The sequence below is a fragment of the Sebastes fasciatus genome, chromosome 5 (assembly GCF_043250625.1).
Source record: "Sebastes fasciatus isolate fSebFas1 chromosome 5, fSebFas1.pri, whole genome shotgun sequence".
NCBI classification, from domain to species: domain Eukaryota; kingdom Metazoa; phylum Chordata; class Actinopteri; order Perciformes; family Sebastidae; genus Sebastes; species Sebastes fasciatus.
This window is the reverse complement of record NC_133799.1, coordinates 16838456-16859137: the sequence shown is the minus strand read 5'-3', so window position 1 is coordinate 16859137 and position 20682 is coordinate 16838456. Positions and strand designations below refer to the sequence as shown.

Here is a 20682-nt window from a genome sequence, read left to right as displayed (position 1 = left end):
AAACACAGTCTAATCAATCTACCTCCTCACCATCGAGACCAGCAACTCCCTCCTGACCAAAAGCTCCTCTGGATCCCTGAAAGAAACGACCACTCCATCACTACGCTACTCTTGTATACAGCATTTTCTAAAGCAGAGTAACTCAGTAAAAGAAAAGCTTTACCTTATCTCCTTTGACACCAGCTGATCCAGTTGGTCCCTGAGGTCCATCTTTACCCTAAATGTAGAGAAAGTAAAGCAACAATTGCACAAAAAAATCTTCATATTCCTGCCCTACAACCTCCTCTTATCCTGTCTTTGAAGGAAGACAGGATGCTCGTCAACAACAAACTCGAGTGTGGAGGAGTGCACATGGAATCAGTGGATGTTTGTATTTATGTGTTTGTAAAGAGTAGTATGTGGTAGTTAAACACTATATTTTCTGTGCAATTCTCCCCTAGAAACCCCCACGTCAGAGAGGTGTATTTATTTGGTTTGCATTAGTTGGTGCAGTCGATGTTTAGTTTCAGGTTCTACCTATGTCTGGGTGATTCAGATAAGGCTCCTGACAAGCCCCCTCTTTCAAAGAGGATGCACAGACCATGAAAATGAATCTTAAATCTTGTGATGTGTCATAATTAAGTGTCCTAGAAAATCCAAATGCAATCAGGATGACCCTGAGGGAGTAATCTATGACACCCTTGATGATCACCCTAACAACAGACCCGACCTGCTCTGATGACTAACCAAACTCTTGCTTCATGCCAAACTGGAAAGAAAGACACTTCCTGTTAACTCATCAGATCAAGTTTCTGTCAGCCGCTGTCACAATAGGCCTGCTGTCGGCCAATAGATAAGGCTTACAATAGATAAGTAAAACTCAAAAGTGATTTGTGTAAACAATGTTTGACCTTCTCATGGCTAAAATTTTGACTCGTCAAACAAAAGTGTGATAAAGAGTAGTAAGCCTGGATCAGTGCTACAGCACGCTGACTCACTGGCAAGGTTTACTGATGTAAGCAGATGGAGTTAGCCGCTAAATGAAAGTGGTAAAGGTAGGCACACGCATGCAAGCAGAAAATCAGTGCGTTTCTGTTTGCTTTCATTTTTTGTGAACAGATTAACCAACTGTACATCCTGACTCGGGTTTGATACCTTCACTTGTTATGTTGGTCAACTTGGTGACCTTGAACATTGTATTGAGCTAGTTTTCATTTCTCTCAAGTGAGCTCATGATGTTAATACGTGACAACCAAAACATAAAAATAAACTTACTGGGTAACCTGTAACTCCAAGCGGGCCAACTGGACCTTGTGGCCCCTGGTCACCTGGAAGGCCACGGGGCCCGACCTCACCCCATGGTCCAATGTTACCCTGGATACCCTGAAGGAAAAGGAAACATGTATTCAGAACAAAAGAAGATAAAAACCTTTTGTGTATCAAGACAAATTTCAGGTCAAGTCAGGTTTATTTGTATCATTCACAATGTCTCAATTGGCCTTACAGACCACCATTAGCTATGGTTCCCAACCAAACCAAAGTTCTCTGGGAGGACAAAGAAAAACTTCACAAAAACCTTCACATGTAGGCAAAGAGGGGAAAATAATGTTGTAAACTAAGCTTATTGTTTCTAGTAGAGTTCAAAGTACAAAGTTGGACCATGGAGTATCATCTGTACAGAAATGTGAAGAAGTGTAGCTGTAGTTAAAAAAAGGCTATTAGAAGAAGGGCAAAGTGGTCAATCAATGATCAGTTAAATACATTCAGTAAATGCTATGAACAGTTGTTGGTGCAAGCTCAAGACGCTCAAGACTAATACAAACAGGAAGCTGAAGATCTACAGCACATCTGACCGGTGAGTATGAGACTTTCACACACTGTGCACACAAAATGTATACAAATTAAACACTACTTTGTTTTCATTAGGAGACTTGTGAGTCATTGTAGGATAATATTTCAATAATTAGCAGAAGTTGACTTAATGAATTAGGAAGTAAAGGACTGGATGGATGGATGTGTTTGGAAGGAATAAAGGAATTCATCTTACAGGAGATCCTCGGTATCCCCGAGGTCCAGGCATGCCCATCTCACCCTAAAGAACAGCAAGACACGATGTTAGTAAAGCGCACAGAAAACAGTAATATTTTGACTTAAAAAACTGATATAATGATATAAAGTAGTACTGAGAGTATATAAACGGTAACAGTGAAACTATTAACAGGAAATAATTCACTTACTGGGCGGCCTTGTTTCCCCCTTGGTCCCTCATCACCTCTCTTACCCTTCACAACAGATACAATGAGGTGAACACCACAATAAATTGCAAAATGTATACCATGAGTGAAGTGAACACATTCGTCTAACATGACAGAATGATGCAGTTTATAATACTGACAGACGTATAAAATCCAAGCATTGAGAAACATGAAGCTTTGAACTAACGGATACCTTTAAGCCTTCACTTCCTGGAAGCCCTCCTGGGCCTTCTTTACCGTTAACCCCCTGAAGGAAACCAACAGTCATTTAATCTCAACATTAAAATATCTACATTTAAAATGTTGTATTGTGGCACTACAAGACATTCTTTGCCCAGTTATTTCAAGAGTTTGCATCGTAACTAACTTCCTAAAAAGCCAGGTGATGATGTTGTAACTCACTCTCTCTCCTGGCTTTCCTGATGTCCCCTTCATTCCTCTGATGCCAGCTTCTCCCTGTTGATTGACAGAAGTGTACAACTAATATGAATCAACATATTTTATCAGCACCACATACTCCTATGATCTGGAATGCTGGGTAACCTACAGTAATGTATGGCTAGGTAACTACATGTGAATGCATAAATAAATGTACCTGCAACTCATCCCATTTACTTTCAACAGAAATATTATCTTCTTTAGTTTCATTAAGTAAGAGTTGAAAAATAAATCACATTTCACTCCAGGAATCAAAGGCGATTAACACTTACACTCTTCCCTACGGGTCCTTGGAGGTCAGGAGCTCCTGTCTTCCCAGGCAATCCCTGGGGAAAATATTTAGTAGAGTATCGGTTATCCATTTGTGACACTAGAAAGCAAGCTAATTTACTTGTTCAGTGTTTATTATAGAGACATAAACTCACTTTTGGTCCTGGAGGTCCAGTGTCCCCACTCATTCCATCAGCCCCTATGAGTCCCTGATAGAAAGATGATTATCTGTGCTTATTATTTGTGCTGTATATCTCCATGAATACCAATCCTATGGCAAAAACATTTACGCTCTCTCTTCATGGATTTGGAAAGATCACTCCAGCGTAAGATTTTACATAAACATGGAGATTATGAACTCCATAAGGTGATATGTGAATAGACAAAGTCTGAATGAATGTTAAGATATTGTTTTGTGGTCTTACCAGAGTTCCAAGAGGTCCATCCTGTCCCCTGGTACCTGAATGACCTTGAAACCCCTAAGGTGGGACACAGATAATGTGAGATCTTCTGTCTTTGATTAAATTCCCGAATTATCTTACTGTACTCTTACTGTTTGTACTGGAGTTAAAGGTTACATGATCAATACTTAAAATTACAAAAATGGTATCACCCTCCAAGTATTTAAATGAGACTCATAATTCAATAATTTTACTCAACAATATTTGACATTATTTAGATAATTCTGATCACCTTTTGGCCTTTAGGTCCAGTCACTCCGGGGACTCCAAGCATTCCCTACACAAAAGGTTTACACATATAAAAAGACCTTAACATCTATATTAGCAGCAAATTGAGAGATGTAATCCTAAATTGCATGAACATATTGGTTTTTGGATACACTAAAAGGATAAACTTATAAATAGACTTATAAATGGGAAATTAATGTTTGAAATTAGTTAGTTGGGTCATCATGAATTGACATGAAGATTCTTTTATAGACTACAATCTACAGATATGATTGTAAATATGCATTTAACAGCTTCAAATCTATGTTAAACTGTTAGTTAAAGCCATTAAATGATAACTATTAAACTATTAAAACAGTAGTGAATAGTAATAGTGATTAAATGTTTGGACTTGACAGAAGAAGTGTAGCCACATAAGAACCTTAATACCAGGTTCTCCTTCACGTCCTCTCTCTCCAGATTTTCCCATCTCTCCCTGCAAGCACAAAACACATCAGTAGTGTCGATTTAGCACAATTATCAGCATCTAGAATAAATGGCATTTCATCTCACTCATACTCACAATTGGACCTGGTAATCCAGAAAATCCTGCTTGACCTCCTCGACCCTTTGACAGGAAAAATGAACATAATTGATTAGGATGTAACAAAGGATTTATGTGAAACTGCACATTCATATTCACGGGAGGATCACTTTTATTTTGAAACCAGTTCTTACACACTTGGGAACTTCCCACTCAATGTTGTTTCACTGGAAATATTTCCAAACAAAAAAAATAAAAGTAACATATATAGTACAGTAGAATCAGCTCAGACGCTATCACTTGAAAAAGGATATACTGACACCTGTGGCGACTTGAGTGTATCATCAGTATTTTGTGTATATTTGTTTTAGTGCTGGACTATGTTTCTGCAAAATGTTGCATATATAGATATATATCTATATATGTCTATATATATAGATATATATCTATATATATAGATATATCTATATATCTATATATATCTATATATAGATACATATACATGGAATATGTTTCTTATATTTTTTTCTATTAAGTTGTAGCTATCTGAAACATCAATGACCAATGAATGTGAAGCTAGTACTCTACATTTAAAGAAAAATATAGTTTTTTTTAACAATTTTCCACTTCTTCCACATTAATTAAATTATTCGGCATCCATCTTTGTCCTACCTTGTCGCCTCGAGGTCCAGTAACTCCTTGAATATCATTTGGTCCCCGATCTCCCTACAAAAACACGTGTATCCATTCACACCATTTTGCAAAACTTCACAGACATTTCTTTTTCAAAAGAAAAAACATCTTATGATTCTTTCAACTTTCTGGAAACCCACCTTCAGTCCATCTTTTCCCTGCTTCCCTTGCTCCCCCATGATGCCATCGAAGCCCTACAACCATGAAGGCAGGTAGAAAACAAACCTTGATTATCAGTCGCTATAGCATCGTTAGTGAAGAATGTGTCTTCACTCAACACGTTTATTTCACTCACACTGGATCCAGGAAGTCCTGTTGGCCCTGTTGGTCCTCCAAGTCCCTCAAGTCCTGAAGGGCCTCCACGCCCCTTAAATCCTTTTTTACCTGGAGGCCCCGGAGGTCCCTGAACACAAACACAACAAGACGTTGAACTGAGTCTCTATCCGGTCAATAAACTGATCAATAAGCAACTGAATAGATAGACAGGAAGGATCCAACTCACCAGGTCTCCCTTAAACCCCGGATCACCCTTCTCACCTCGCTTGGCTTTAGCCCCCTGGTAGAGAAAAGTGCACACCCACACACACACATACATAAGCAGAGAGAGCACACTTGCATATTTAGCTCAATACTTACGAACCAAATGGCTGTTTCAGTATAACTTGATATGGTTAAGATCATTAAAAAATGCCATACATTAAAATTGACGTAAAAACATTGCTTTAAGTAATCTTACGGGATCACCTGAGGGTCCAGGCTTTCCTGGATTCCCATTGGCTCCCTGAAATGAGAGAGAAAAACCTTATACTCAAGCTTCAACATGACATCACTACAGCACATCTGAGTTCATATCTTCACTAGTAAATAAAGGGATAGTTTGGGTTTTTTGAAGTGGGGTTGTATGAGGTACTGTACTTATCCATAGTCGGTGTATTTCCTACAATAGATGGCGGTCAGCACACCCCCAGTTTGGAGAAGCAGACAAGCGTTACTGCACAGAACCAAAGCAATGTACTGCTGTGGACGGGGCTGGCAGCAAAACGGATTTTAGCAACCTAAAAGAAAGGCCTACCAAAAATAAAATCAATATCAGTTTAAGTGATATTTAGAATATTTTCCCAGCCCTACCTTAGCGTGAGACAACCGTTTCCAACGGGGAACTGAAGCTGTTATCTATGCTCCTGCCAAAGCCACCAGACTCCATTGAAATGAACAGCAATTTTAACACAAACAAACTAACCAATCGAGACAGCGGTAGACCAGCAACCCCGTGTTCTATGAGGTACATTTATTATTTTTTTTCAATGGAGTCCGGTGGCTTTGGCAAGAGCATAGATAACGGCTTCAGTTCCCCGTCAGGAACGTAGACTCTATAGCTGTCTGACGGCAAGGTACACAAGCAAAAATATTCTAAATATAGCGTACACAAACCGATATTGATTTTTTTTGGGTGAGCCGTTCTTTTAGGTGGCTAAAATCCATTTTGTTGCCGGCCCCGTCCACAGCAGTACATTACTATGTTTTCGTGCGGTAACTCCTGTCTGTTTCTCAAAATTGGGGGCGTGCCGACCGTCATCTACCGTTGGTAATACACTGACTATGGATAAGTACCTCACACAACCCCACTTCAAAACACCCAAACTATCCCTTTAATGTTGCTTGTGCAGAGGGTTTGGCCTTGTTGCCTTACATTAAGTCCAGGTGGTCCAGGTTCCCCTATGTCCCCTTCATCTCCTGGGTCACCCTGGAGAAACACACAGATCACAGATGACACAGTGACCCTAAAACAATGGCTGCAATCTACTGCTGATTTGTGTACTCACAAGGTCTCCTTTAGGACCTGGAGGTCCATCTGGTCCTGGGCTTCCCTGTGAGAAAAAAAAAATTTGTTATTGTTATTGGTCACAATTTGAAAAAAAGGAACTTCTATTTTTCATGCACAACTTTATAATTTTGTCTCATGTTTAATGGATGGACTTGGTAAATGGACTTGGACTTATATAGCGCTTTTCTAGTCTTCCGACCACTCAAAGCGCTTTACACTACATGTCAGTATTCACCCATTCACACACACATTCATACACTGATGGCAGAGGCTACTAAGGTGCCAACTTTGCCCATCAGGATTTAATCTAAATACTCATTCACACACCGATGGCTATGCCTCCGGGAGCAATTTGGGGTTAAGTGTCTTGCTCAAGGACACATCGACATGTGACCCGGAGCAGCCGGGGATCGAACCACCGACCTTCCGATTGGTGGACAACCTGCTCTACCCTCTGAGCCACAGCCGCCCTAATGCCTACACATGACCAAACTACCAAGTTAAATCTCTAATTACTGTGCAAACCAACTTACTCTGTTTCTGAGGCTGATCAAACTGATTCTATACTAGTACTATATAATGAAAAAAAAGGTTTTATTGTACCTGAGGACCACGGACACCAGGAAACCAAACCGCTCCATCAGGACCAGGCTCTCCCTGGAGCAACACATATATACAGTATACAGGTTAGTAAATGTCGTTAACTTAATCATTATTCAGTCTCTGTGAGAAAGATTAGATCTGGAAGTGTCTTGTCACCTGTGGTCCAGCTGCTCCTCTGGCGCCCAGTTCACCTTGATGACCCTGATAGGATAAAATATTGTTTCACAAATATCTGTTTATTAGCCAATTTGTATTAAAACTTGATTGAGTCGTTGTTTACTTACCGGAGGTCCTTTAACTCCTAAGACACCTTTTACTCCTCCGGGACCCAATTTTCCCTGAGCAGAGAGGACAGAATATGTAATAAATGCACTTCAAACTTCATCTCACTATTTAATACAACATCATTATTTTATCAATTTTATAAAGAATAGTGTGTATTATTGAAAACTTACAAGTGGGCCTGGTGGTCCACCAAAGCCTTGAGATCCAATCTCTCCCTGAAAATAATCAGCAGTGTATCAATCAAGAATATCAGCGTTATTAAAAGTACCAAGGGCTGTGAGTCTGATGATCAAGATGAAGCATGTTACTGTAATATAATTATTTTATTTATTTATACAGATATGGATAATTGTCCCTCAGTGAGCTGTCTGACACTGACCGAAGGTCCTGACGATCCTAGATAACCAGAAGGACCCCTGGCTCCAGGCAGTCCCTGCAAACATGGGACAGTTCAGCAATGTAGAAATTCCCAACAAAAAGTTATTGTTTTCAGCACAGTAAAAAATTATTGTTTGAAATTTATTAACTTTATAATGACGGGGGAATGAAAGGGTCTGTCTTTAAATTGTAAAGTAGTCTGTACTTACTATGTAGCCGGGGACACCAACGACGCCTCGGACTCCTTTATTTCCCTGGTTGCAACAAAGACAGGATAATCTGAATCACATACACCAGCCCTCTACTCTATGTGTGTGTGTGTGTGTGTGTGTATGTGTGTGTGTGTGGTGGAATCTAACCTTGTCTCCTTTTAGTCCTCTGTTTCCCTGCGGTCCAGCTTCCCCATGATAACCCTGAAAAAGGGGTTTGACTATAAATAAAATGCTCAGCAATATAATGACAACTTCACAAATGAATACCCAACACTTCTGTAATACCCAGTGCTAACAAATTTGGCAAGTGAATATGAGCAGCTAAAATAGTGCAAGATATCTGCAAAAAATAAAAAGCTAAATGCAACAATATTAAGACATTTAGAGAGAGAGAGATACACGTGTATATTTGGGCTCCATAATTTCAGTCCCCATAACATTAGAAGTCCAGGCCACTCTTACCCACTCACCCAGCTCCCCTTTGCTGCCCTTCTCTCCTCTGTAGCCTTGGGGACCCTACGGTGAGACAAGCATGAAGAACAGGATTGTATTGACATGAAAACTACATATAGCTGAGTATTAAAGACCTGTTTCTAACAACTATGAAAATATGCGCATATTTTACATTATATTTATATTCTCAGCAGATTTACCTGTTCCCCAGGTAAGCCTGGAGGGCCCGGATCAGCATCCTTTAATGGGGTCCCGTCTCCCCCAGGTCGGCCCTCGGGACCCTGCATACCTTGTGGTCCAGGGATGCCCTGAAGTACAACACAACATGTAATGTAGTTTGCCTGCTTTCATGAGAACTGTTGTTGTGGAAAAACAGATAATTTGATCACATCTTTTCTTATTTATATCGCAAATCAGTGATTAAGTAATTTAGTGAATTGTATTGTACCATAATCTGGTCCATTGCATTTTATTATTGTATTGTTAGTGTGCTTGCTGTTGAAAAACAAGTGTGTTGGGTGTGTGTGTTGGGACATTGGAACAGACGTCATGGTGAAAATGCCTATCCATGTTGCTCTACATATATAACTCAACTCACTGCGTTATCAATCAAAGTCATCCTGTAGTTATGAGTTCATTGTGGAGTTTCTGTCACACGGCTGTAGACTCTGATAAAATGCAAATAAAGTAGAGATACCTACGATTTTCCCCTGAACTCCTCTTCGTCCTTGCTTTCCAGTAATTCCAGGTGGACCCTGGAAAATAAAATTAGCCACAAGAGTCGTTTTACAATCTCTCTATGTTTAGCACTGTCATGATATGGTAAAGTTTAAACTTAGAGAGCTTTTTCCTTTTCAAGAAATCCATAACATAACTTTTGTCTACTTACAAGTGGTCCATCATCTCCAAGAGGTCCAGGAGGCCCCGGAGGGCCCTTAAGTTTCTGAAGATAAAAACAAACTCAGTCACAACATATCCTCATGGTATACAAGTGTATTTACACTGTAAATAAATTCATAATACAATATGTTGTTGGAGTGAAAAAAAAGGATTTAAAATGCATAATTCTTTTTAAACAAACACCTACCGGCCAGGAAGAAATCAGCTTTTTATAGAACTTCTTTTTCTGCAGGGATATGACAGAGAAAATATTCCTTTTATAATGTAAATCTATTTTTCCTCACAAATGATCCTCAAACCGATTTGTATTGAATATAATAAACTTTCAATACAATAACCCGAACATGACAGATATAATTATCAGCAAAAAAAGATGAACTAAACTGGCAAATGTGCAATAATAATGTCAAGATAAGATAAGATAAGCCTTTATTAATGTTGTAACACCTTTATCTGTTTGGTATATTAAATGCTTTACAATTAAATATGTAGAGGCAACAATAGTCCAACATGCAAAACATTAATACTAAACTGTATATTAGAATACATGTGTAACAATGTGACTGATTTGTACAGTATATGCTAGTATAATACTAGATATTACTTATTTCACCAGATCAAAACTCAAACAGGTGTGTAGCACTAAGGAATGAGTGTTTACTTTGTCAGCGCTACAACATCAGTTACCTTGAAAGCCTCCCACTCTTCTTCAGAGGTTTTATATACAACAATGGCAGGTATCCCAGGAGGACCAATGGGGCCTCTATATCCTGTCTGCCCAGTCATGCCCATAACGCCTTGATAACCCTGAGGACAGAAAATAATGTATCTCTTTGATGTGGAAAACAGGATGATTTTAGATTACATTGTCTACAACACTGATAGACAAAAAAAGTCTGGCCTTTTCATTCACAATTGATAAATCGGGGCTTCATTAAGCCATTTTTGACCACTAGGGTGCAGAAGAACTCCACAAAAAGCTGACAAAAACAGCCCTGAGATATAAACTGCCTATCAAGCTCTTGGGGCTTTTGCTGTGTCATTTAGCTTCAGTATAACTGAGGTTAACAGTTTAAGAAGATTTTAAACCTGTGTAAACTGTAAATAAATCTTAAATCTGATCTTGTTGCCCTCAGAAGCTTAAACTGTAGTTGGGGTCTAAACCAATTTCCCTCTGTTTTGCAGAAATCCCTTCACATGACACCAAAAGTCACTGTATCTGAGGTTTAATCAGGGGGTGGAGGTGTTGTTGATTATCCGACAAAGAGGCATTTTACCTGAAAAGTCCCGTATATGCAAACAGAACCCATGGTTTTGTTTGGTTTCAGTAAAGTTAGTAGACCATTAAACAATTTATGTTTCCATTGATTAGTGATACTGGATATAAGTTATGCAGAGACAGAATATAAAGTTATATTTAATATTCTATAGTTGAGGGAAATAAGGAAACAATCTTAATGTGTAGGTTATTAAATATATAGGCTATTAATAACATTAATGGATTTTGTGAAAATTACAAGGTTCCCTATAAATGAAAAGAAGATAATGTAGAAATGGATGTACTTCTTGAAATGCAAGACTAGGTCGATGTCTATCTAAGATGTGTAGAGTTTCCATTGACTTGGCTGTGAGTTAAACCCCTGTAATGGTTTCTAAGTTAGTTATACATCTAGTTACCTGACACAGAGCAACATAAGCATCGTATTTTAGTTATATTTCTTTCAAAACACCTAACAAATGTAAAGCTAATATCCACTTAACTTCTTATCTCTGGTTTGGTTGACCCAATCCTAAAAACAATGGCTTGGTAACATTAGTTATTTAGTTAAGTTAGCTAGCTAAGCTTGCTAGACGCTAGCTCTCCTCACCTGCCACTGCTTTACTGCCATTTTGTAACGTTACTGAGAAGCTATGGTACTTTAAACTACTAGTGTGTCAAACATTTATCCCTCAATTTTAGCAAACAATTATACAGCCATGTATCCATTACTTTTAGATATCCATTTCAACCATTTACCCTTCACTTTTAGCTAATTTCAACCATTTACCCTTCACTTTTAGCTAATTTCAACTGTTTACCCTTCACTTTTAGCTAATTTTAACCGTTTACTCTTCACTTTTAGCTAATTTCAACCATTAACCCTTCGCTTTTAGCTAATTTCAACCGTTTACCTTTCACTTTAAGCTAATTTCAACCGTTTACTCTTCACTTTTAGCTAATTTCAACCTTTACTCTTCACTTTTAGCTAATTTCAACCATTTACCCTTCACTTTTAGCTAATTTCAACCATTTACCCTTCACTTTTACCCTTCACTTTTAGCTAATTTCAACCGTTTACCCTTCGCTTTTAGCTAATTTCAACCGTTTACCCTTCACTTTTACCCTTCACTTTTAGCTAATTTCAACCGTTAACCCTTCACTTTTAGCTAATTTCAACCGTTAACCCTTCGCTTTTAGCTAATTTCAACCGTTTACCCTTCACTTTTAGCTAATTTCAACCGTTAACCCTTCACTTTTAGCTAATTTCAACCTTTACTCTTCACTTTTAGCTAATTTCAACCTTTACTCTTCGCTTTTAGCTAATTTCAACCGTTTACCCTTCGCTTTAAGCTAATTTCAACCATTTACCCTTCACTTTTAGCTATCCATTTTAGCCATGTATCCGTTACTTTTAGCTAACGTTAACTTTAGCTAAATATGTCAAACCCATCAACTTTAGCTCTTACAACTGGTTATCCATTACTGGTTACATTACAATACCTATTTTAGGCATTTAGCAGTTAGCTAACGGTTATACGTTATCTTTAGCTGACTATTTGGACTGTTAGCTGGCTAAACCATTACTTTTACCTAGCTAGCTAACTAGCTGCTCTGCTTGCTTGACAGTTTTTACACACTTTAAAAACATGTTGTAGTTAGCTGACTCTAAATAAGGATATCATTTTTAACATTCAAATTGTAATTTCTGTTTATCCACTTCTTTAAGATAACTATTTTAACCATTTATCTTTACATTAACTTTATCTAACGTTAACTATTTGAACTGTTTGTCCATGTTCATCCATTACTTTAATTACTTATTAATTGTTAACTGTTTCAACTGCTCTGCTTGCTTGCTGGTTTCTTCACACTATAAAATGGTGTTAAGGTGTAGCTGACTCTATATAAGAATATATATTTTTAAATTGAAATTGTAATTTCCATTTTTTCAAATTTGTTTAATTACACCATATTTTTCCATCTTTACCTCAAAGCAACTGCAGAAATGCCCCCTGGCCGGGGGTACAAGTACAGTTTCAAGCTTCACACTAGGGCTGCATAGTTGTGCAGTATGTTTGGCACCAATCTGTTTAGCACTATGAGCAATTCAATTTAAACTACTTTTGAGTCTTTTGATTCAATGATGATACAAAATTAATTCCTGATTCAGGTTTAATTTAATATAGTGCATACTTTGTCTCCTTTGGGCCCAGGTGGTCCTGTTGGCCCAGGTGGACCCTGCAACCCCTGATGAGAGAGTGAGGAGGAGGAGCAGTCAGATCTGGATCATCATCACTACCAACAATAATGTACTGGACATAGGACTTATTCATAAAAGCAGGGATAAAAAAACAAAACAAAGTTAAGCTCAGCCCTCAGACAGAAGACAGTGAAACTAGAGCAGAAATGCAGATATCCCAGGTTATTATGTCTGAATTCTGATTAATCTAATGTTTGTTTTGTTGTGATAATGGATAAGTGTATGGGTTAGGAGAGTTTGTCAACTTCTGGTATACAAACACTGTATTCAGTCTTTAGTCTGAGATAGCAGAAGGGTTACAGTACCACAGTTTAGCCAGAGGAGGGTGATGACGGCTTTCTGAAGAGACTAACCCCTCCCCTCATACACACACACACATATACACACACTTGCATGTGCCTTTCTAGGTGCTAGAATTGACACAGATATATGCTGCCATCTCAGTCATCAAATCAGCTCCACGCAAACTCAATTTCATCCAAGGTCATGACAGAAAATGAGATGAGAATATCACACAAATGAGATTAAAATTTCCTATGTGGTTTGTTTATGCATTTTTAACATCATTAACACTCCTGTCCTCAGAATACATCTGACGTTTAAAGACTTATAACGACAAAAATAGCTTCAAATGAGAAATCTAGGTTTTGATTATTGATTATGAACATTTACACAGGTGAATGTAAACAATGTCTTACCCTTTGACTTCTGATCCCAGGTCTTAATCCCTCCCCGTGATGATGTCTGTCTGTGAATGTAGGCGGCTGATTGACTGCTTTAACAGTCTGCTGTGGGGATTCAGTCTCTGATTCAGTGCTGAACTGGGAGATCCGATCGGGTGAGGACTGATTATAATCCTCAGTGTCATTATCATATCTTTCTTTTTCCATCTCTGCATGTCTTTCCTCCTCCTCCTCTAAATCTATTTTATCTTCGTCTGTCTCCGTCCCACTCCCCTGCTCTCCACTTTCAAGTCCTTGTTGTGGTGTTGTTTCTGTTTTGGGTGAAACAGTTTGCAACCTGTCCTCCATTTCCTCTTGTCCCTTTATCTCACTGGCTGAAACGTTACCCATCTCACCCTCTATGTTGCTGGTATTTAGTGCTTCTCTGCTTTGTAGCGTGGGAGTTAAAACAGTCAGATTTGTGCCTGGATCCTTCTGAGGTACAGCAGTTCCATTTTCTTCTGTGTGTCTTAAGAGTTTAGCCGGTGGCTCTACTGAAACTGGAGGTATAATGACTTGTGGCGATGCTTCCGTTACTCCTCCTTCTTCAGATGAAGGGTACACGCTGGAAGTGACCAACCCTGATTCTGTGATGGGCCCTGAGATATTAAGAGTAGATCTAGTAGCAAACTGTGGCCCGTTAGAGAAAGATATCTCTGTACTTGTAGTTTCTGCATCTCCTGATGAGACACCTGGAGCTGTGGGCCTCTCAGGTTGAATGTTAAGGCTTGAAATCGATGTCTCAACACTTTCCAAGATGGATGCGTCACTTGCTTCAACGAACGGTTGATGAACTTGTCTCGGGTACTGAGTAGTTTGAAGTGTGTGGACAGAAGGACTTTCTTCTGTGCTCCATGGTTCCTTCATTGTCCCTAACATGTCAGGGTGCTCATTAGAAAAGGACTCATTTCCAGTCAGAGAGGGAGGCTGCGGATCAGTATCTCCACCCTGATTTACTTCCTTACTCACAGTTGTTGGTACTCTGTTAGTTGATCCTACAGTCTGAATGTCTGTGTCAACGTCGGTTATCACTACAGCTTTTATGTCTACGTCTTCTGGATCAGGATGTGACTTCAGAGGGGAAGTGCTGCTCTCTGGATCCAGTTTTGGTGTCACCTCAGTAGCCTGTAGAGTCGTGTCTTGGTGGGGACCTTGTGGTTTGGATGATACTCCGATCCCAGGCAGAATGGTCACCTCATCTACAACTACAGCATCCTGGGAAAGGTGTACATAAGGGGAAAATATTACCCAACATGCAATGTGTGTGCTGAGCTCCTTTTTAAAGGGACAGTGTGTAGGATCTGGTGGCATCTAGTGGTGTGGTTGCAGATTGCAACCAACTGAGTACCCCTCCACTCACTTCTCCCTTTCCAAGACTGCGGTAACACAAGTTGCTGAGTGCAAAACCATGGTAACGCCATTCGCCTCGCTCAGAGGTCATCCTTACCATAATAACACTACTTTAGGAGCAATGGAAGTCAGACAGCGGCTGGCGGTACCACGGTTTTACACTCTGTGGATCACGTTACCGCAGTTTCACAAGCGTGTCGGAGAACTACGGTGGCCTTCAAGTAACGAAAAAACGTGAAAAGCTCTCTCTGGAGTCAGTGTTTGGTTTGTCTGTTCTGGGCTACTGTAGAAACATGGCGGAGCAACATGGCGGACTCCGTGAAGATGACCTGCTGCCTATGTAGATATGAAGGGCTCATTCTAAGCTAACGAAAACGCGACGATTCTTTGTTTCAGCTGATTATACACAAAACATAGTTATGAATATCATATTCCATTTCTGCTAATAGATCCCTTGAAATGTTACACACTGCTCCTTTAAGGTGACATTTTTAAATTCTTTCAAGATTTATCGGTAAATTCTGTTCGTTTTTGTAATTGCCATTCTCCTCAGTCCCATTATTGAATAGCTATAAAGCTATTTAGTGATTAGTCCATTCTACTTCATAAATTAAATTAATAAACAACAGCAGTTAAGTAATAACAATAATTAATGCCCAAGGGGTACATTAAACACACTGCATACCAGCATGTAGACCAGCCTTCTAAGAGCAGAAATTACTGTTCAGTATTGTGCTGTTGTGTTGGCGTGAAAATAGTCCTGTTCAGAAATGTAAATGCTCCCATAGAAAAAATGCTTCTGGTGTGATCACACACAAGTATTACATGCAGTTAGTGAAAAACAAAACACATTTTTATGACGTTAAACCTCTCACTGCCTGTGTAGCTTCCACAGACAGACAGGCATGGTGCTACCACGGATGCAGTGCTGTGGATAAATGCTTTGAAGGACCATATATTCACACTAACATGTCATCAATAAATAAAAAGCACCGCTACCATGTCAGGAAAAACTGATTTTAGGTTTTAGAACTGCAAACATAGGATGGATCGATATGATGGAGTGGGGCTGGGAGAAATTATTGAAGGCCCTACACACCAGGTGTTTTCACTTAGTTTGCCTAATTAGAGGTCTTCTAATGAGACTGTGTGGGCGTGTACAAACTAAGCTTAATTGCTATTTCCCAGTACTGCCTATTAGATTTGTTGCATGAAGTTTGTTGGGCTCACATAATTTCCAGCTTGACCTAACTTCAACCTGTTCAGGTGCCGGTTTCACAAAGATCGACTTTGACTGTGGCTTCCTAGATCAAATTTATAGTCAGACTGAAGATAGACATCTAAATTCATGTGTTGCCCAAAAGTTATTGACTTTCTTAAGAAGGACTAATTTGCCATGAATTCTGGATAAATTAAGACTTTTTTAATACTAAAAACATAGCAGAAAAGAATTCAACAGTTACAACGACATTTTACTGGGAAATAGACAATAATCCCCAAAACAATTAGCATAAATTCTTAATGCAGAGTTAGCCTGGATGTAGGTGCCGAACATTTTAGGCTTGAAATAAATCAGCCTTTATTTTTATGAAACCGTCAAACATGCATTTGATTAATCTAAGAGTAAAATAAGACTGGCCTAACACTACAGAGCACTCTAAAATACCTTTGTGAAACCTGCCACCGAGGTCTCATCAGCCAGTTGAAAACACCTGTTGGTGTGCCAGGCCTTTATCTGTAGCAATGTGCCTGTCTGTAAAGTTTATATATTATCAGGAAGAAAGAGCAACAAAGCAGATATTATGAGGACGTAAGCCTTGTGAGTAAAACCCTATAGACGAGTGTGTTGTTTGTACCTGTGTGTCTGTCGGAGGTAAGCAGGCGCTGCTGTGATGTCGACACTGCTGCTCTGCTGCTGTTGGATCTCCTAAGACAAAGATCATCTGCTGGATGGTTCCCTGAACACACCACAGACACACAGGAGACAGAAGCAGTGAGCAGTTTAATCCTTGTGCCTAACCAACATCAGTCCTGATCATAACTACCAAATATTCATTCATTTTCAGAATTTTAACCCTTCAAATTTATTTTTTAATGTATTTTAGCAACACAGTTTATTATAGACTTATTATAAGAGCTGAAGTTGAACTTCCAAAATTTGAAAAACAAAAAAATTCACACCCCTGCCAAAATGTATGCCATATGCATTAACACAGCCAAAATCAAAATGAAAAATTAAACAGCCAAAAATGTCTCCAGTGAGGCAGTTTCATTCTGAACTCTGGCTTACAGCTTCAGTGAAATACATTTTATTTTTTGATAGCAGTCAGCGTGTATTGCTTTAAAGGTTACATATCATTTCTATAATGTTCAACTTTTATAACTATACAACTATGGTGCAGCAGATACAAAATGCAGACATTTAAATTTAAATAACCATAAATTAGAGCTTGAAGAATGAACAAGGGATTTTTGGGGGGAAAAATCAATAATATAATCAGAGTTGGATTCCTCCATACACTTTCTCTGGGCTCCACTCCCAATGCTCTTACTGTGCCATGGATCACATATTGCTGCCATTTTTTTCCCCTTTTTCATTCAGAGGAAGTGGAGAAAAAATTTGCAACGGAGAGACGAAACGTAGGCAATTCTGTTTCCTTTATTGACTCATAAATATATAAGAGGAATACTCTTGACTGACTAAATAACTAAGTCATTTTAGCTAGTAACTGTATTGTGAAAAAATATATATTCAATTACCAGACCTGAATTGAAAGGCCATATCCAGATATTAAGTGGACATTGAGTGGTCAACATGCTGAATAGGTAAGTTTATTCACTGTTTGTAACTTCATGCATCACTCTTTGAGTTTTTGAGGTTAAATTCTTCTTTCTGCCGTTTCCCACGGTGACAAAGGCGGTGACATTTTCTACTCAGCGTTTTATGAGATTTACTCGTTGATGTGAAAATCGTCTCCTGCCTTTCACCCTCTCACATGCACATGTAAGAAGCCCCAAAACCTGATGCAGAAATATTTGAGCTACTAGTGAAACGCGCATGTACAGTACCTCACAAAGAAACCGGTGCACAGCCGATAATAATGCCAAAATTTACAGGAAATTAAATGCAACAGAAACGCTTGTTGAAGCTTATAAGATGATGCACTGTAATCTTAATTGTTCTCAGCCTTTTTACAGTATATGTAAATATATGGCATATAGAAATATGGCACAAGAAAAATAAAACTCTAAAGATAACAATCCCAAAATCATCTTGATGTAATTAAATGCTCGGAATAAATAATATGTTTTAGAAATGAAACAGAGACTGTTGCAGTCATAATTAAATATTATATAGAAATCTAAACAGACACATTTAATCTTTCTGTTTCTAAGTTTTACCCCCAGTTGTCAGAAAGTTTGACAAATTTAATCTGAATCCATCAGAAGCATTTTAACAGACACCAATGATACAGACAATCAGACTTACGCAGCTCAGTAGCAGTAGCACCACCACAGCACCCTGCATGGCTTCTGATAAAGGAAACGTCTAGACTCCTCTGACTGGAGCTGCCTTACACTCTGAAGTTCAAGGGCTGAACTTGAAAAACACACACACACACCCCTCCCTGGAGGACTGAGCCCAGCGCTGGCCTGGTTGACCACACGGTTACAGCCCAGAGAGAGGATGAACTCAACAGACCAAGCCGGACACCCAACGTCTCATACAGACAACAACAGACAGTGAGGTGTGTTGTGTACTGGGTCTGTAGCTGTACAACAGTAGGTGTCAGTCATTTGTATTCAGGGAAGATTGATGGTGAAGGTGAGACTTAATAGAAAACACAGCTGTCACTGATGTGGGCTTGGGATGAGGGATGAACTTCCTATCCAGCCTCCTTTCATTCTAGTCTTATTCCCACTCTGACTTCATCAGTCCACACACAACAGACCTACATTTACAGATTTGCCAGCTCAAGAGTCACTGTAAGACAAGTTAGAACCATCTAAAAGGTTTGCCGTGTTTCCTCTTTTTCCACAAAGTTTTTCATAAATGCACAGAGAACATCATAACTGCATTCTGCTTAATTTGCCATTGAACTTCACATTGAGCCCTCCCTCCTCCGTCTTTTTAGTCCAGGGTCAGGAGGGGAAGACTGTGGCCCAGGTGAGGAATGTGACATGAAGATCAGAAGAGCGAGGGGCTGCTGCCCGAGGACGGTTGGGGGCTTACGGTAAAGGGTGTTTGGTGAGGACGTGAAGCTCCTCCCAACAGCGTCAGGCCTAAAGTGCTGATCTGCGGTCCCAAGCCCAGGCCCAGACGCCAGGGGGTGCTCTCCTGTAGACAACAATCCAGATACAACTCCAGCCTGGACAGAGAGACGGACAGGGACAGACTGTGCCACAATCCGTCCCACAAAGGAGCAGCAGGAAACCTGTGAGACAGACATGAATTAATTTCACATACAGCAAACATGACCTGTGACTTAGTGTTTCTGATACTGAGTAACTACAGTAACACCAGGCTGAAAAGTGTTTTCATTATGTTGATTGTGATCATTATGTCTTCATCTGTGGTTGTGTGAGCATACAGTATATGTATGTATGTGTGTGTGTTTTCTCACTCATAGTGTTGTTCCCAGGCACCGACCACAGTGAAGAGTCTCGGCCCCACCTTCAGCTGGAAAAGCTCCTCCCCTTCCTGCCCTAAAATAACCAGTAGCGGCGTTTCCTCTGACCCCCGTTGACCCAGACGCAGACGCATCAGCACACTCAGCTCATCTGGAAAACTGTCATGTAAACGTTATAGCACATTCACAAATAAATGTACACATACAGGAGACTGTCCCGCACACACTCAGTCAAAGACACACACTCATAGGCATGCTCGTTTTTGCTTGGTCATTCACTGGACCGTTGTGAGATGAGAATACAGGACAGTATAGATTTTAAATCCAGGGTTGTGATGTCACAGATAGACTTTGCTCATAGGGAGACGCTTCACAAGCGAATGTAAACTGTATCACAAAGCTGACAGATTCAGACGACATTAGTACCCTAATGTGTGTAAACAGTCAAGGTCAAGTTTAACACCAAAGCCTTCAGCTAAATCCTTTCAACCTACACATCATGGAAAGAAAGACCACCCTAGATAAACAAGCTCACTGCAGTCCCGTGTGACCTTGTCAGCACTCTGAAAATGAAAAATTATCTTTTGTAGTAAAAGATAAAGAATTACAGTACAAACTTAGTAGAGTTAGTGTGTAAACGGGACATATTTTTTTAAATTGTGTTTGATTTTCAACATATTACATGAATTAGAATCATGAATACATCGAGGGACAATGTGCAATGAATAACAATATTAACATATAGTATTTGTTAAAAATACATGTTGATAGAAACTTCTTATACAATCTTGTTTTTTCATTGTATTGAACAAGAAAGTGACTACTTGTCATGTGAACATAAAAACATTGAGTACATATTTTTACCACTATTTTTTTAGTTCATTCAACTATCAAAATATATGCTAAGTGCACAATGTATGTGTTGTCATTCGGCCCTGAACTAATTAGGCTGTAT

At 39.2% G+C, this 20682-nt stretch overlaps 1 protein-coding gene and 1 long non-coding RNA gene across 6 annotated transcripts in view; one reads left to right on the top strand and one right to left on the bottom strand.

The window, feature by feature from the left end:
- Nucleotides 1-17081, bottom strand: part of LOC141767762 (uncharacterized) — a 20071-nt gene extending 2990 nt beyond the window's left edge. Inside the window, exons 1-36 of one of the 2 annotated variants that reach the window (XM_074635361.1) lie at nucleotides 16953-17081; nucleotides 13723-14961; nucleotides 12958-13011; nucleotides 10191-10310; nucleotides 9691-9729; nucleotides 9493-9546; nucleotides 9305-9358; nucleotides 8804-8911; nucleotides 8613-8666; nucleotides 8298-8351; nucleotides 8148-8192; nucleotides 7940-7993; nucleotides 7731-7775; nucleotides 7560-7613; nucleotides 7432-7476; nucleotides 7276-7329; nucleotides 6671-6715; nucleotides 6538-6591; nucleotides 5584-5628; nucleotides 5350-5403; nucleotides 5143-5250; nucleotides 4988-5041; nucleotides 4827-4880; nucleotides 4194-4238; nucleotides 4053-4106; nucleotides 3636-3680; nucleotides 3368-3421; nucleotides 3098-3151; nucleotides 2945-2998; nucleotides 2637-2690; nucleotides 2428-2481; nucleotides 2217-2261; nucleotides 2027-2071; nucleotides 1255-1362; nucleotides 164-217; nucleotides 23-76 (exon numbers count right to left, since the gene is read on the bottom strand). In XM_074635361.1, the coding sequence (XP_074491462.1) occupies nucleotides 23-76; nucleotides 164-217; nucleotides 1255-1362; nucleotides 2027-2071; nucleotides 2217-2261; nucleotides 2428-2481; nucleotides 2637-2690; nucleotides 2945-2998; nucleotides 3098-3151; nucleotides 3368-3421; nucleotides 3636-3680; nucleotides 4053-4106; nucleotides 4194-4238; nucleotides 4827-4880; nucleotides 4988-5041; nucleotides 5143-5250; nucleotides 5350-5403; nucleotides 5584-5628; nucleotides 6538-6591; nucleotides 6671-6715; nucleotides 7276-7329; nucleotides 7432-7476; nucleotides 7560-7613; nucleotides 7731-7775; nucleotides 7940-7993; nucleotides 8148-8192; nucleotides 8298-8351; nucleotides 8613-8666; nucleotides 8804-8911; nucleotides 9305-9358; nucleotides 9493-9546; nucleotides 9691-9729; nucleotides 10191-10310; nucleotides 12958-13011; nucleotides 13723-14961; nucleotides 16953-17039 (3294 nt within the window). In that variant the 5' untranslated portion in view covers nucleotides 17040-17081. The remainder of the gene's footprint in view (nucleotides 1-22; nucleotides 77-163; nucleotides 218-1254; nucleotides 1363-2026; nucleotides 2072-2216; nucleotides 2262-2427; nucleotides 2482-2636; nucleotides 2691-2944; nucleotides 2999-3097; nucleotides 3152-3367; nucleotides 3422-3635; nucleotides 3681-4052; nucleotides 4107-4193; nucleotides 4239-4826; nucleotides 4881-4987; nucleotides 5042-5142; nucleotides 5251-5349; nucleotides 5404-5583; nucleotides 5629-6537; nucleotides 6592-6670; nucleotides 6716-7275; nucleotides 7330-7431; nucleotides 7477-7559; nucleotides 7614-7730; nucleotides 7776-7939; nucleotides 7994-8147; nucleotides 8193-8297; nucleotides 8352-8612; nucleotides 8667-8803; nucleotides 8912-9304; nucleotides 9359-9492; nucleotides 9547-9690; nucleotides 9730-10190; nucleotides 10311-12957; nucleotides 13012-13722; nucleotides 14962-16952) is intronic. The other variant, XM_074635362.1, reaches the window with a different exon arrangement.
- Nucleotides 16266-20682, top strand: LOC141767764 (uncharacterized). 4 transcript variants are annotated; one of them, XR_012593932.1, is made up of 6 exons: nucleotides 16266-16362; nucleotides 16975-17089; nucleotides 17701-17736; nucleotides 17860-17922; nucleotides 19233-19534; nucleotides 19740-20680. It is a non-coding gene; the product is annotated as an uncharacterized LOC141767764 (long non-coding RNA). The 4 variants fall into 4 exon arrangements; XR_012593931.1 differs by having other exon boundaries at nucleotides 16275-16362; nucleotides 16978-17089; XR_012593933.1 differs by lacking the exon at nucleotides 16266-16362 and having other exon boundaries at nucleotides 16964-17089; nucleotides 19728-20682.